This window comes from Danio rerio, chromosome 1 (genome assembly GCF_049306965.1).
Source record: "Danio rerio strain Tuebingen ecotype United States chromosome 1, GRCz12tu, whole genome shotgun sequence".
Classification (NCBI taxonomy): Eukaryota; Metazoa; Chordata; class Actinopteri; order Cypriniformes; family Danionidae; genus Danio; species Danio rerio.
In genome coordinates this window covers 48,821,592-48,836,586 of record NC_133176.1, presented here as the reverse complement: position 1 = coordinate 48,836,586, position 14,995 = coordinate 48,821,592, and the positions used below count along the sequence as shown (strand labels likewise).

Genomic DNA, 14,995 nt, shown 5'->3' with positions numbered 1-14,995 from the left:
TTTAAAGTCATCAAATTAGACCTTTAAAGTCATTAGACTGAAAATCTGACAATACTTCTGTTTTTTCTGTTTCTATAGTGTCATGAGAAGGACTCGGTCCTGAAGGACTTATATGGATACCTGAACCAATGACAATATAAGACCAGACAGCACTTCTACAAGCCTCTCACTACTGGATTCTGCTGGACATCGAGATACTCCAGAGTTTGTGGACTTGTTTACAGATGAAAATGAACTTTTAGTCTAACCAAGAAACTCTTTATCTTCTTCTCTTTTTTCATTTTATATTACATTTTGTAGGCCTATCTTTGTCCTGGTTCATTTTCAACTTTAATATCCATTTCTTAGATTTGATATAAGACTTTTAACTTTTCTTGAGTGACTGAACATCATTCGCATAGCTCAAACCTTACTTGTCTTTAATTTTGTCTTCATTTCTGAGCCAGGCATCTTCCCTACTTTTCTTGAGTGACATTTCTTGATAGTTTTGATTCAGTGTAGCCTGTGCTCAGCCATCCAGCCTGGAGTTTACTTTTGTCCACGGTCTTTACACCACCCCTACTTTTTCTTACCAATCCTTCAAACTACTTCAGCGGTCAGTAACACCTTCATCCAGGGCTATGAGAGGACGAGACAAGACCCAGCTCACATCATCATGCAGGAGTTGAGGAGAGACAATGGGAGTTGGGCTGGCAATGTTCAAGGTAAGAAATGAGCTTTGCTTTACTTTCTTCTCTATTGTTTTTTTTTTTCTCCGGCTATGTTGTTAATTAAATTATTGGCGTTACTCAGCAAACACTTTTGTGTTTAATAGATGTCTAATAGACATCTAAATGTAGACAGTTTGACTAAAACAAGGCTAAACTTGATCTGTCAGTGAAAATATGATAGACATCAAAGAATAGCCCAAAACTAGACTTGTCAAACTGACAGATCATACAGACCCTATATGTGTAGTCATTCATTTCTGTTTATTTAATGACTAGTCTAGTCTTGGCCTATTCTTAGACATCTATTAGATTTTTACTGACAGCCAAAATTTAGTCTTGTTTTAGACTATGTTTATATGTCTATTAGACATCTTTTAAAAAAAAATGCTTGCTGGGTATAAGGCCTATTACAACTTAGTGAATAATATGCAAAAAAAAATAAAATAAAAAAGATTTTAAAAGAAATCAATGCTTTTATCCAGCAAATGTGCACATGAATCCTGAAAACAAATCAGGACAAAAATTTATTTCCAGCATTGATAATTATAAGAAATGTTACCTTGTGGCAGTAAATGCTGAAGTAATTGTGCAGAAAATTGAGCCTGAATCAAAGGAATTACCACTGTAAAAAAATTCTGGGTTCCACACAATCAATTTGTGTTAAGACAACATGAAGGAATTAAGGTAATCTATTAGTTTTTTTTTTTTTTTGCAAATTAAAGTGGATTTAACATAAAACAATTAAGTTGTCCCAACAAAATCTCAATAATTGTGTTGTTTCAACCCATTTAAAAAAGTTACTACAAATATTTTTTGAGTGAATAATATTTTGGGCTGCATGGTGGAGCAGTGGGTAGCAGGTTTGCCTCACAGCAAGAAGGTAGAGTTTGCATGTTCTCCCCATGTTGGCGTGGGTATCCTCCCAGGTGCTCTGGTTTCCCCACAACTCCAAAAACATGTGAATTGGGTAGGCTAAATTGTCCGTAGTTTATGTGTGTGAATGATGTGCAAGGATGTTTCCCAGTGATGGGTTGTGGCTGGAAGGGCATCTGCTACGTAATGCATATGCTGGATAAGTTGGCGGTTCATTTTGCTGTGGTGACCCCAGATTAATAAAGGCACTAAGCCGAAAAGAAAATGAACAAACAAATGACATTTTAAAATATATTAATATAGTATAGATTTTTTTTTATTAAAAATAATAATTCACAATTGTAAATGTTTTCTCACCTCCATTAAAAGGCCATTAATGAGAACAAATTGTGTCTATAGTAACAAAATCGACCAGAAGGGCCTAAATTTACCATGATAAGAAAGAAAGAAAGAAAGAAAGAAAGAAAGAAATAAGTGTACATGCAAATAAGAAAGAAAGAAAGAAAGAAAGAAAGAAATAAGTGTACATGCAAATAAGAAAGAAAGAAAGAAAGAAAGAAGTGCACATGCAAATAAGAAAGAAAGAAAGAAGTGTACATGCAAATAGGAAAGAAAGAAAAAAGTGTACATGCAAATCAGAAAGAAAGAAAGAAAGAGAGAAAGAAAGAAAAAAGTGTACATCCAAATTAGAAAGAAAGAAAGAAGTGTACATGCAAATAGGAAAGAAAGAAGTGTACATGCAAATAGGAAAGAAAGAAGTATACAAGCAAATAGGAAAGAAAGAAAGAAGTGTACATGCAAATAAGAAAGAAAGAACAGAAGAAAAAGGAAAGAAAGAACTAAAATAAAACAAAATAAAATAAAAAAGGAACAGAAAATAAATAAATAATTAATAAATAATTTGGCACTTCAATCAAATAAGTGATAAAAGACCTGCAAATCCACTCAACATTCGTCACTCATGTAACGGAAGTTGTACTGGAGTGAAAATGGAGTGCAATGCATTACCCATCATTATGTACACAAGTTGTTTCATGTTATTTTATGCCCATTTTGACAAATGTAGTTGATCATATTAGGTGCATACAATTATTTAAGATGAAATCAACAATATTAAAATAGGCCAATCAAATTTGTGTTATTTTATTTATATGTTTTTCTGCTTAACAAATGTTGACTTCTACATTCAAGCATTTCAAACAGTGGGCTCAAACTGCTTGCCTTTTTACAGCACATTCTCCTTACAAACAACAGACAGTTGAGACCCAAATGATTTTCATGTTCAATAATAAATCATACAGTTTCAGTGGAAAGCTCAGAGGATCTGCTGTTTTTGGCTCATTTTGAATTTGTGAATTCAGCGAATCATTAACTGGAGACTCACTCTGAATGGATTATTTAAATCTGTGTATTAAAGGGATAGTTCACCCAAAAATGAAAATGATCTCCTCATTTACTCACCCTTCACTAGTCACAAATCTGCATTTCTTTTCCTCTGTTGAACACAAAAGAGGATCATTTGAAGAATAAATAAAAAGGTAATCATGTACTTAGTTTTTGTTCTCCAATAGAAGTCAACGGTTACTGCTTTGTAATATTCTGCAAAATATTCTGCAAAATTTCTTATATAACTTATAAACGTTTGGAACAACTTGATGGTGAGTAAATAGTGACTATATTTTCATGTTTATGAGAACTGTCTCTTTAAATGAAGATATGCCTTGACTGGATCATTTGAATCAGTAGTTGACTTATTCAACAACGGATGCTTATGACGAATTAATTGTTCAGTGCGATTTGCAAAACAGGTGATCATAAAAGAAATATACACTGCTATCAGGCTTCGAAATTTACTCCAAACGTTTTTGATCTCTCTTATCTTATTTTTGACTCTCAAAAACCATAATATATTAGCAGAAGTTTAAGAAACATGCGAAGTGAACATACTTGTTTACCAGAAAAACAATGCTAAAGTCAGATATTCTGCTTTGAAAATGTGCGTTATGTGCCGGAATGCTGTCTTTGTTTTGGTCTTTTAACCCGCCCACTGCCACTTTAGCCAATTATATTTCAGCATCTTATGTTGCCTTGGTGGAAAACCCCATAGTTCATTCATTCATTCATTCATTCAGAAAGACTCTCAAAGTATGCATCCGCGACTGATATGCGACCTTCGGTGGACATTAGCAGACTCCTGCAGAGTCTGACGCATGAGGTGCTTATTAATTAGCAAATAATATAAATATTATGAACGTAAACATTAGGTGAGAAGGTTACAATGTAACCCTGTTTCATAACCAGCCTATTGAAGGAGGATGTTCTTTTCTCGCAAAAAGTGGACATTTTTGCAGTTATTCGCCTCGTTTTCTATTAAATTATGGGGTTAAAATACTGGATTTTAGTGATATTTTAAGAACTAAGCATTGCTGGATTAGCTTGTTGGATAGTGACCAGACTTTTTGATCTACCAAAAATATTTCCTACAATTTTGTTGAAGTGCTTACAATACTATTTGACTATGAAGTGTATACAAATGTGCATTTAAACTAAGTTTTTACAGATTTATAAATAATGTTATGAGATTAGAATTTTTTTTATAAAGAAATATGAAAATTTATTATCATCAATTTATCATCAATCAAATCTGTTAAAACTTGAGTGCTTATTAGTTTTTATTTGTTATTTGCCTAAAGTAGCCTATAGGCAAATAACAAACTGGACAGCTCATTCAATTTTCCTCAGTCACAATTTGACCATTTGAATAATCAAAAATTAATTTTGTTTTAAAGCCTTCTTCTATTGGTTATTTTCACAATTTATGATGGCATATTAGTCAATAGTGCACTCACTGCACTTCAACAAAATGGTAAGGTTTATGATCTAATTAATAGATATTTAACCCTCTTTAACATTATTAAATATAGATGCTGAATCACTGAAATGTGTTTGCTTGCACTGAGTCACAGTTCTAAAGTTCAGTTTCAAACAATTTATTTTATTTTCATGATCTGAGATGAACTATCTGCTGCTGCTTTCAGTAGTAGGGCAATAAATGCCATGTAAAATGACATTCAAACTCACATTATTAGCATTTAACACTGAATAAAGCACACAAGCTCTACCTGGTGATCATATCCTGTGGTCCACCAGTGAGAAATAGAAGCCATTTCTAACATTAGAAACTTCATGTGTTGGTTTGGACAAAAACTCCTTTTAATATGGAAAATATTTCCAAACTAAAATAATTTTAATTAGGGTTAGGCGATGTTGACCAATTTGGCATTGTACGATGTCTAATGTAAAACATCATAATGGACGATGGCATCGTCCCCATAGGTGGTGGTGAATTAACTATTTATGAATAATTACTTAATTCATAAAGAATTAATTATTTGCAGCCTACAGTTTTAACTACCTGGCTCACATCGTCTTTGTTTTACCCATAACCAAATCATAAATAAATAAAGATAAGTTACACACAAATTACCACCTGTCAATCACTTTTTCTGAATGACTCTGGCATGAATAGGCAGAGTGATCTGTGTCCTTATAATGGCGTCGACAAACTTGGTTTGTAAAAAGGTGCACAACCAACAGCAACCAACCAACAGTATCTAAGGTTTTCGCTAAAATGACTAAGTACAAGCATCAAAGTGAAAGATTGAACGAGTGTACTGACGCTGTGACACGTCACCTGATAGATTCTAAAGACTGAAGAGTCGTTAGATAGAGACAAGATTAATTAAATATCACATTTAACAACTATAGCGATCCAGCGGTACATCCTTGATAAACTGTTCAATGTGCACTTCTCTCTTGGCTGACTGCTGGAGCTCAGACGCTGCAGCGCATGACAGAGTGTTTTTGTGTGTTTGTGTGTGAGTGGTCATGTGATGTGTGTTTTTAGTTGTGTTGTGTGGATGGAGATCTTTTCAGAAATGCTAGATGAGACTTCAGTGTGGACGTGGATCGTTTCATTCTAAAATGCTATTTTAAAACTAAGACGTATTAGTCTAAACCTGGCCGTGTGTATTTCTTGTATTTTTTTTTACTGATTTAAGAACAGACGCTAAGGACTAATTGTTCAGTGCGATTTGCAAAACAGGCTACCCGAAAAGAAATGGACACTACTATCAGGCTTCGAAACTTACTCCCATACGTTTCTGATCTCTCTCATTTCTATTACATTTGATGTCGCTTCCTCGAAGGGCCTTAACGACATGTCTGTTTTCTCTTTTAGGGCTTTAATTTTCTGTTGTCTTAATAAATGTGTGCGTTTGTGATACTCAGCGTCCCATTGTCTTCTTTCCGTGCAGGCGTTTGGCCAAATTGCTCTTGGTCGTGCTGCCTTCCATCCAGTTTGAGTAATGCGCCTGTGGTCTGGGTCAGACATTGTAGCTAAGTGGGTTAATGAAAGAGAGAGTAAGAGCGATAAATACTGAGAAGGAGAAAGAGGATAAGAGAATAGGGTGGGATACAGAAAGAGAGGTCGAGATGCCTTTTACTCTCCTGCTCTGTTGTGCCTGATGGCTCGTTCGAAGGGAAACAGGAAAGTCGTTAGTGGATTTGAAAGTGTCTGATGACGCGGCCTCCTCGTATCGGCCTCTTAGGATGCGCCGTTGCTGATTAACGTGAGGTGACAGCATTTTTTGCCCACGTCAGAGGGGTCGAAGCAGCTGTCAGTCAAGTTTGACATTGATTGACGGGGACCAGAGGGATGAGGACAGTGTGGAATGTCTTTCGGAGTGAAGCATCACTCAGAGATTCTGTTGGTGTGGTAACGGAGCCTCTGTTGGCATGGCAACGGAACATAGGGACACGAGGGCATTCTAGACTTTCAATGATAGAACTGCTACACAGAGATGGTGCAAATCTGATTTGGCGTCAGCCGTTGTTTCTGAAATAATGATACTTACACTCGCTCGTGTACACAAATTGTCTGACAGTGTACTGCTCTACATCGCACTTGTGTTTGTGTAGCAAGCGAGCAAACAACAAGCCTTAATCTATCATCTCGATAACTGGGGAAATTTGACTTATATAAATGTTTGCTTTCAAACAGCAAGGATGATAGTCAATACAAGTCTCTCAGGGTTGGATGATGAAACATGTTAGGGAAATGTGTAGCCTTGTTGGTGCTCAATTGTTTTGTAGTGGAGACGGAGTAAGTGTGGCGGTTCATTCCACTGTGGCAACCCCTGGTTAATAAACGGACTAAGCCAAAAAGAGATTGAATGAATGATCGATGATTAATAATATTGAGTATAATAATTATTATTTTAATTGTATTTCAATTAAAGTACTGTGAAATGCTTTGAAATGTGCATTTTTGTTCGATGTTTGACGTAATCTCAACTGAAACATAAAGAGAGGCTGGTTCTTAGAGTAGCTCCACCCCCTAGCCAATAGTGTTTTTTTTTCACAGCTCTGCCAGTGAGAGCTCAAAAGCATCAAATGGAAACCAAATGAGAAATGTCTTGAAGAGGGTGGGGGATGTCAGATACTAGAGAGCATTTGATTGGTCGGAAGATTTGCTTAGAAACTGAAGTATGAGGTGGCATAAAAATGATCAAGCCATTTAGGTGGAAGTGACAAACTGGAATCTTCTAAATTTGAATTTTGTCGCTTCTTTTTAGCATACTAGCTTTTAGATATTCTTAAGACTAACATACTGATACTATAACATCTATAAAACTTAGTAAAATTTTTTGCAGGGACTTTAATAATATTAAGTTAACAATATAGTTCTGTAATAATAAGGATTTATATCAAAATAATGTTGTCAAATTAATTCTTCTTATTATTTTGAATGAATGATGTATTTATTTTTTTATTTAATATATAGTAATAACAATTTGATTTCATTATTATAAATGATGATCATTTTGTATGATGATAAAAATATTAGTACTTTATAATATACTATTTTTAAATAAAGCAGTTTGCTAGAAAAAAATAAATATATATAAAGTTGATGTCAGGTTTATTATTGCCCTGAATTTTTAGCCCCCCTGTTTATTTTTTTCCCCAATTTCTGTTTAACGGAGAAAAGATTTTTTCAACACATTTCTAAACAGAATAGTTTTATTATGTTTCTAATCATTTCTAATAACTGATTTATTTTATCTTTGCCATGATGACAGTAAATAATATTTTACTAGATATTTTTAAAGATACTTCTATACAGCTGAAAGTGACATTTAAAGGCTTAACTAGGTTAATTAGGTTAACTAGGCAGATTAGGGTAATTAGGCAAGTCATTGTATAACGATGGTTTGTTCTGTAGACTATCGAGAAAAAATGTAGCTTAAAGGGGCTAATAGTTTTGACCTTAAAATGTTTTTTTTTTATTACGGCTTTTTTTCTAGCCAAAATAAAACAAATAACACTTTCTCCAGAAGAAAAAGTATTATCAGACATACGGTAATATCCTTGCTCTGTTAAAAATAATTTGGGAAATATTTAACGGGATAATTTATGATGCCAACAAAGCTTGTTGATTAGTTTCAGTATATTCATTTGGAACTTTTTTTCTTATTTGTTTGGTTTCAGATTAATACTGCTATATTGTTAAATGCAAATAAACATTCATTCATTCATTTTCCTGTCGGCTTAGTCCCTTTATTAATCCGGGGTCGCCACAGCGGAATGAACCACCAACTTATCCAGCACGTTTTTACGCAGCGGATGCGCTTCCAGCTGCAACCCATCTCTGGGAAACATCCACAAACACTTATTCACACACACACTCATACACTACGGACAATTTAGCCTACCCAATTCACCTGTACCACATGTCTTTGGACTGTGGGGGAAACCGGAGCACCCGGAGGAAACCCACGCGAACGCAGGGAGAACATGCATAGAAACATCATCAGTTCTATTAAATATCAGTGTTAATAATAATTTAAATACTTTCATTTTAAAGGTGCTTTATGTACATCTTTGACTTCTAAAGCATAAAAAAACATAATATGTTTGCAGATATTGAAGGAAACATACTTGTTTATCTGAAATCAATGCTAAAGTCAGACATTCTGCTTTCAAAGTATGCATCCGCGACTAAAATGTGACCTCTGATGGACAGACTCCAAAATGAGATGCAGATTCAGAGTTCCACATGAGGTGGTTATTAACTTGCAAATAATATAAATATTATGAACGTAAATATTAGAAGAGTCATAAACAATTTGGCTGTTTGCACCAGACGAAACACAATAGAAATTAAAATAAAGCCATTCAGAAGCACAGAATAGAGCACTCACTGCACTCCAATTAAATGGTAAGGTTTACAATCTTACAAAATATGTTTTAACATTATTAAATGTAGATGCTGAATCACTGATATGTGTTGGCTTGCACTGAGTTTATTCTCAAATGGTTTATTTTCAAGATCTGAGGTAAACTATCTGCTGCTGCTTTCAGTAGTATGGCAATAAATGTCACATAAAAAAGCATTCAAACATTATTAGTATTTAAAACTGAACAAAGCACGTGAGGAGTACCTGAGGTGATCCGTTTATCCTGTTGTTCTCCTGTGAGAAATAAGCTGTTTCTGAAATAGAAATTACAGGTGTTGGTTATGACAAAAACTCATTTTATTATGAAAAATTATCCATCACTTGGCGTTGCTTTTAATTAAAGCGCAATTTAAATCAGCTTTGAAGCTTGATAGTCAGGCGTAGTTACGTCAGTCTGGCAACTCGTCACAGGAGGAGCTGAGTGAAAATGTGTTTTGATCCAAGAGCGCAATACATAGTTCAACCACTGGGTGTCAAACTTACATTCTGCACCTTTAAATTTGTTTATTTATTTATATTTTGTTATTAGCTAAGCAACTTTGCAAAGATTGCAGGTGTAAAACATGCACAAGACAACCACAAAACATTCTTAACTAAAATGAATAAAACTTATTGCGTTTTCATTTTTATTTGAAGCTCTTTTGTGTGTAGCAGTATACTGTCAGATAAAACTGAAAAGTGAAAGCAGGTTACAGAGTTCAAACTGCTGTCGGCTGTAGTGCACAAATGAGCGCGTGTGAAAGTGTTTGTGGCGGCAGGAGAGACAGATTGACATGACACGGCGGTCATTATCCTGCACTGGTCTTTTCTCGTCAGCTTTAAGTTTATCGAATAACAAATTAGGGGGATTTGGTTCCATTGGGTGTATTTGTGTGTACGTTTAACAGAGTTGACCTGTGCAATCGGGTCAAAAGGTGTTACCTTGTGTTGTGACACAGGTCAGTTTTACAAACAGGCCAGTTAAGGGTTTATGTGTGCGCATGTGTGTGTGTTTTGATTCCCTCCCGTTGCGATGATTTACCAGTTTATCAATGTGCACCTGTTGTAATTCACACCTCCATCTCCTTAGGAGCGATTTTGGCTCTCGTTCGCTAAGATGGTCGAGGCTTAGCCTTAATCACAGCGCAAGACTTCATTACAGATAGAGTTTCACTGACTAAATGAGCTCTTGTCCAGTCATGCACAGTGCCGTAAGTCTCTAAGATGAGTGATGTGCATATTTAATAGTGTAATTTCATTATGTCTTTCATTTTGTCATTTAATGACATTTCGCTGCTTTGAAATAGAGGATATGGCCAGGAAAATGGCAACTAAGCGGATCTGCGCTGCAGACAACAGTCAAAATATCATTACACCAAACACTGCGGTTCAATACCGTATTTTGCTTTGCTGTTATTTTTTGTGAAGTGTGAAATACTGGATATATCAGATTAGCTGTCACGTAAAAACGTTTGGTCTGCATTTTCTAGCTGTCTGCCTTTACTGCAGGGGTGCTCAATCCTATTCCTGGAGATTTACCATGCTCTAGGGTTTAATATTAAACTTTGATCATACACATAGGGATAGCTGCTAATGATCTTTACGTTGAGGATGAAAGTTTGGCTGGTTAGTGTGGTCATGTTAAGCTCTGGTAGATACTAAATCTATGCTATCATGTGGCCTATTCAAATATAAAGTGTTTTATTTATTTTATTTAAAGAGATTCTTCATTCAAAAAGGAAAATTTCCAAACCTTTATGAGTTTATTTCTTCTGTTGATCACAAATTGAAATCAAATACTGTGCATGTGGTAAATTGTTTCTAAAATTTGTCAAAACATCATCTTTTCTTCAACTCAAACAAGTTTGTGAGTAAATTGTGAGTTTTTGTGAATAAATAATGACAGAATTTTCAATTTTGGGTGAACTATCCCTTCAAGATAAAAACTATCCCTTCAAAATGCTGCACATTCCCTTATGACATTTGATTGTATTATGTCAGAAAAACCTATTGTAAAGTTGTAAAACAAACCCCAAATTAAATAAATTAATTACATACAAGGAAAGGCTTTGTCTATCCTCCAGTGGGTGTTTACCCATTTCATTTTCTTTAATAGAAATAAAAACGGTTTAGTTTAGTAGTACAATAGAGACTACCTCTAAACTAAAAGCATCTCTTTTGCTCTATAGAGCAGGACTCACAACAGTGCAGCAGAGACTGTTCAGGCGAAGGATACGTGACTGACATGACCATGATATGCTGCGCAGCAAACCCTGATCCCTTCATTGACAAATAGGATTGTAATGATCCACTTTGAACCGGTTAAAAATCAATAGAAATTTAAGAAAGGCTTTTTGCTATAATAAATCCTTTTGAGAGACCTTTAACTGACCTGGTTAACACTCTGATAACTGCTTGAGTGCAAGTGAATGGAATATATATTCGGCAGAAGTATATCGCCATGCATTCAAAATCAGTTTCGGCTAAAATGTCTGATGGGCATGCACACCATTTTAAACCGAAAAGTGAAAAAAATCAATGCATTTTGACTACTCATTTATACAACAAGAGGTTTTGATTTATTATTCAAATCAACTGTAGGATTTCCAATCAAGAATGAAATAAATTTGTCCATTAAACCTTCTTTCAACCACTGGAATTATTAGTTTCCATCCAACTATTTTTTTATTTACTTTTTTGATAAATTCACAACATCAGTCGACATCAGTCACTTTCCAGTTTAAATTCCCTAATCAGGGGTTAAAGAGGAAACACAAATTTTTTTTTTAATCTTTTGTCATGACAGTAACAGAACAACAAATCCCTTTGCATTATCTTTACTATTTACAGAAGAAAGGGGGTGTGGAAGCAATATTTACTATTTAAAAATGAATCTTAAATGTTCTATAGCAAAAAGTTGTTAGGTTGAATGGGAGTGATCATGAACTCAATCCATTTGAATCACCATCCATCAATTTTTATGCACATTTTGAACTGTAATGCATTAAAATGGAAATGGCAAGATGAGCATAAATAAAAAAGCATAAAAAGCATATGTGCGCAACTGAGTATGATGAACGTAAGGGGATGTAAGTATTTTACATCTTTTTGTCAGTTTACTGCCGAATTTGTAATTATTCGAGTTTAGCCGTGCGAAAATGTAAGATTTTAAAAAGGAGGCATGGCACCTAACCATGCCCCTAAACCAAACCGTCATTGGGGGTTGAGCAAATCGTACTAAATTGTACGAATGAGATCTTATGTATTCATACGAATTGGCCACTAAATCGAAAAGTTACGAACTGCCGTAAGATTGTGTTGGAAATAAAATAAATAAACCAGGAGGAAAACACATTTACTGAATAAATATAAGCATACAAATCAAAAAAGTCATGGGATCATGTGATAACATTAATTATTGAGATGGGATGGCATTAATGAACAAACCATTGGACTGACCACATTGCACAATATCTGAAATGTTGTTTTGGTCGTTCTAAAATCCCTTAGCCAAAGTCCACTATCAAAGTGGTTCAGTATTACCTCTCAGAGCTGTTTTGAGTGGCTGCACTCCCAAAGAGTGGCGAAAAAATTATTCTGAGGTGCAAGTAAGTTATCATATAAGAAAAAGGCCCAACGTGTCTACTACTAACCAGCAAATCCCATTTTTCTTTAATATTTGGTGCCAGTTTATCAGGATGTGACAATTTTGTTCTTTTTAACTTTTGCGCACACGTCTAATTTAGATCTTTGGATGGAAACATAGCTAATGAGGAGTCCTATGTTGACTTTACCAATAATGATGCCGGAATATAGTCTGATTATTTTTGGTGACCTGCTTGTAGTTCATGTATAATGGTAATGGGAGTCTATTACTATTTAAAACACATTGCGCCCTTGTAAAGTGTATATATACTTTATTTCTGAATCTTCCTCCACTTTTTGCTTTGCGTTAGCGAAGGCTTTATGGAATGTCACAAAGCACCAAGGAGTGGACGATTGAGCGATTTGGGATGGGACTCATTGTTTCATAGTAACCATGTGTTGAAATTCATTTGGCCTAAACAAGGAACAGCTTGGTAATTAATTACCCATGACCAATGGGCAGGGGGGGTGAGCCAATACTTGCGTGTGATTGGTCAAAACAGAAGCAGGCCATCACCAAGCCCTCAGGGGAGGAAGTGATCTCTCACCCGAAAACCTGCTTGTCAGTGTATTCGTGTCTGTCAGAGTGTGATACGCTCTGATACAGATGTTATGATTGGGACCATTCCTAACATTTACTGTATTTGGCATATATAGGTGGTGCTGCTGTTCCTCTGCAAAAAAAAAAAAAAGCTGCTCAGAATCACACACATACTGCGAGTTTGTGTTGGTGTGTGAAGTTGTGGGTATGTAAGTTCAGTTTGTGGGCCCATATGGATTTGCATATGTTTAGGGCTGTGTGTTGTTTTGTGCATGCATGTGTACAGTGCTTGTGTGAGCATATGTCTGTTCGCTTGAGTGTTTTTGTGTGTAATCTGCTTGTGATGTTATGCATGTTTTTCGGATATAGGTGAAATCACCTCCCAAGATCCCAAAAGTAATTTTTTTTTAAGCTGTTTTGAAATCTAGCTTTGTAAATTGCGTCAAGTACAATGACTTATGCTGATGTTACAGCCTGCTCTTTAACTGGATTGAGTTGTAGGTGGGGCGAATGTTACACATTTTCGATTCAATTCAATTCAATGAAAGTTTATTTGTATAGTGCTTTATATAATAATTATTGATTCAAAGCAGCTTTACAAAAGGTGCATATTATTGCTAGGCTTGGGACAATAACCGATTTCATGGTTTACTATGGTTTAAAAAAAGACAAGGTTTTTAAATCGCCAAATTTTCTGTTATACTGTTCCTAATTGTGTTTTTGTTCACACTTTATTATGATAGTCTGTTTGTTGAATTTAAGTTATGTTGCAGCAACATGCCAACTAATTGTCATTAGATTATAAGTAGACTGTTAGGTTGGCGTTGGGGTTAGGGTTAGTGCAAGTTGACATGTACTTGTTAAGTTTTTTATAACCAGTTAAATGTCATTTGAAGGAGCAGTATCAACAAATATTAAGCAGACAGTCTACCAATACTCAAATGGACCATCAAAATAGTGTTATCGTGTTTTTTGTGTGTTGTAAAGAAATCTGTGCTTTTGAAACTAATTAAGGTAGCAGAAGTCAATAATTTATTTCAATTATTTAGCCTGACATGTTTAATGTCCAAAACATTATAAATGTTTCCTAAAATAAAATATACTGTGTTAAATAATAACCTTTATTTAACCAGGTAATTCAATTAAGAACCAGTTCTCATTTACAATGACGACCTGGCCAAGAGGCAACATAAAAAGCAGATACAGTAATAAGTAGCAGGGACACAATACAATAACAATTTCACATAGAAAACCAGGAAAAAACTAAAAACAAGGACAGTGATCTTGTACTATTGACTGGATTGAGTTCTTAAAAGTTGAATTAAAGTGTTGATTTTTAAGCTCTGCTGCAGATGATTCCATGCCTCAGCAGCAGGAAACCAAAAAGAGTATAACGACCAAATGAAGTTTGGTACGCAAAAGGTTAATAAAACTACTAGAACGCAGGTTCTGATGTTTTTCCTGAATGTTAAGAAGTAAATATAGTGTAAATATAGTAGTGATTCCCAGTAAGAGTTTTGTAGATGAACAAAAACCAATGAATTTGTTGACGTGATTGAAGAGATGGCCAATTCAATAAAGAATACAGTTGTTATTCCAAAACCTCTGAGAATCAGGACCAATAACAGCCAAATAGTGCTTAAAATAACTAGATTTTTGCTATTGAGTACATTTATTTCTTATAGCCCGAAAAGATTGTCAATCAGACATATTAAGTCTTTACGCTAAAAGATGTTTTTGGTGAATGATCTCAGCTAAATCTGTACTAAACCATGGGTAAGACGGTTCTTTACTCTAATTTTTTGGATGATACCGTGAAACTGTCATACTTTTATTCAAGGTTTTCATACCATTAGTAATTTATACTTGCCCATGCCTAATTATTGCATTACAATAGGTCTGTATTATTATATAAAGACCTAACTTGCAATTTGTTTAGATTTTTA

General features: G+C 34.9%; 1 protein-coding gene across 9 annotated transcripts in view; it reads left to right on the top strand.

Annotated features, from left to right (window-relative positions):
* grin2bb (glutamate receptor, ionotropic, N-methyl D-aspartate 2B, genome duplicate b) overlaps nucleotides 1-14,995 on the top strand; it is a 193,567-nt gene that overhangs the window by 11,943 nt on the left and 166,629 nt on the right. For 8 of the 9 annotated variants that reach the window (XM_073946063.1, XM_068219735.2, XM_068219733.1 and 5 more), the window contains one exon: nucleotides 79-704. In XM_073946063.1, coding sequence (XP_073802164.1) covers nucleotides 678-704 — 27 coding nt within the window. In that variant the 5' untranslated portion in view covers nucleotides 79-677. Of the gene's footprint in view, nucleotides 1-78; nucleotides 705-14,995 lie in introns of those variants that run through there. The other variant, NM_001128337.2, reaches the window with a different exon arrangement.